The sequence below is a fragment of the Perkinsus marinus genome (assembly GCF_000006405.1).
Source record: "Perkinsus marinus ATCC 50983 genomic scaffold scf_1104296955340, whole genome shotgun sequence".
Taxonomy (NCBI): Eukaryota; Perkinsozoa; order Perkinsida; family Perkinsidae; genus Perkinsus; species Perkinsus marinus.
Window position 1 is genome coordinate 51 of NW_003207794.1, and position 1799 is coordinate 1849.

The following is a 1799-nucleotide window of genomic DNA, read 5'->3' on the forward strand; positions in this document are numbered from 1 at the left end:
AATTTGTTACATTACCGCTGTCAACGATGTTTAGCTCAAGACCACTACACTTACAATTGCCCGAGTAAAACACCTTTAGGTGTTAAGGAGGGGCTCAGGTGCCCTAAGTGTGGGCTTCATCATGAGAGTTCTTCTGATAGAGATAAATGTGAGTCAAGAGATTCTGCGGCCATAACTTGTACTCGATGTCAGCAACATGGTCATTTTGCAAGGTGTTGTCCTACTCTAGCTTTGAACCCTATGACCAAGCAACAACGTGATGTGTTGTATAAGAAGCTGAAGGAGAGCCAGAAGGGTGGTGGTGGCCTGGACTCTCAACAAGTAAAGCCCTCCTCTTTGGGTGGAGAAGAAATTACGACTACATCAGCTATGGTAATCGATTCTCACCCTCATGGACTATTCTACATGGATGTTAAGCTCACCTTCAGAGATGTTACGACCAATCTTCTGATCGCACTGTGGGGAAGAGCTCTTATTGATAGTGGTGCTGATACGTGCATTGTAGGTGTGGAACTTGCTACTGCTATGGAAAGGGCTGGATGTGAAGTAGCCCATAACATGAAGAATGTTCATGTTACTCTAGCAGATGGCAGGAAGATTACTCCAGTAGGATCACTCAAAGATGTTATGATCTCATTGAATGATTCTGTGAACATCAGAGTTGATGACATCTATGTTTTACCATCAGTTATGTCTTCTAAAAGTGGACTGATACTGGCATTTTCCTTACTAGGAAAATCTAATGTTATATGGGCGTTGACTGCAACTGGTGAGAATATTATGGCATTCGGTGAAGATGCCATTGTGGCTTATAAGTGTATCAAAAATCTGTCATCTCAGTCTTCTACAAATTGCATTGCCGGAGTGAGCTCGTCTTCTGAGTCAAGGCTGAATGCTGTGACTGAAGGAGAAGATGGTAGAAGTACTGGACTATCAGTTCGTTTGATTGGTGATGACAGGGCTCCGGATGGGAGACCTACTGTTTCTATGCCGTGGCGGAGTACGAGGAGGCCCCCTTTGAACTTCAAAACTGTCTGGGCTCGGGATAAAAGAGTGTTTGATAGATTGACGGATCAGCAAAAGGAAGAATGTAGGGCTAACATGAACCTCTCTGTGGAGAGAGGTTACTTGATTCCTGCTATTCCTATGGTTCACGAAACTTCAGGTGAACTACCATGCGTGTCATTGACTGATGATGCCCTCTTCGATCCTTCTCTTCATGCTCATTGTAAGACAAGAAGATTTGTCTCTATCTTCCCCGTATGGGATCAAATCTCTCAAACAACTTCTTGCAGGTTGGTTCTAGATGCCCGATCGGACAACGAGTATTTGACTACACTTACTACCGGTAAACGAGGGTCTTCATCAAGTTTGTATTATAATTTACACCATTGGAGATTCTGTAAATGGTTTGTGCTCCTTGATCTGAGCAAAGCCTACTTGGAAGTGGGACTTGCTAGTGGCGATCAAGAATATGCTGGTACTATATTTAATGGTCGAATTCTGAGATTTACCCGAATGCCATTCGGCTGCTTATTCTCGCCATTTGGGCTGCAGGTATCAACAGAGGAAGCTATCAAGTATTGGAATGAGCATCCTTTGTTCGACAAAGCAGGAAAGCCTGTGCCGATGATGATGATCGATGGCTCAATCAAAGATTCCAATGGACAACTTTCACAACCCGATCATTGTGAGCCCTCAGAATGGATTCCTGATGGAGCATTTCCCTGTTACAATGTCAGCCCTGAGCTGTTAGCAGATGTATTATCGGTATATGTTGATGATTGGTGCATAAGCGC

The 1799-nt window shown here is 43.8% G+C and overlaps 1 protein-coding gene across 1 annotated transcript; it reads left to right on the top strand.

Annotated features, from left to right (window-relative positions):
- Positions 1 to 240: 240 nt before the first annotated feature.
- Positions 241 to 712, top strand: Pmar_PMAR021990 (hypothetical protein; the record flags this gene model as incomplete). The annotated part of the gene is made up of 3 exons (XM_002775745.1): positions 241 to 481; positions 506 to 606; positions 689 to 712. 3 exons carry the CDS (start codon positions 241 to 243, stop codon positions 710 to 712), a joined length of 366 nt encoding a protein of 121 aa, XP_002775791.1.
- Positions 713 to 1799: the final 1087 nt, after the last annotated feature.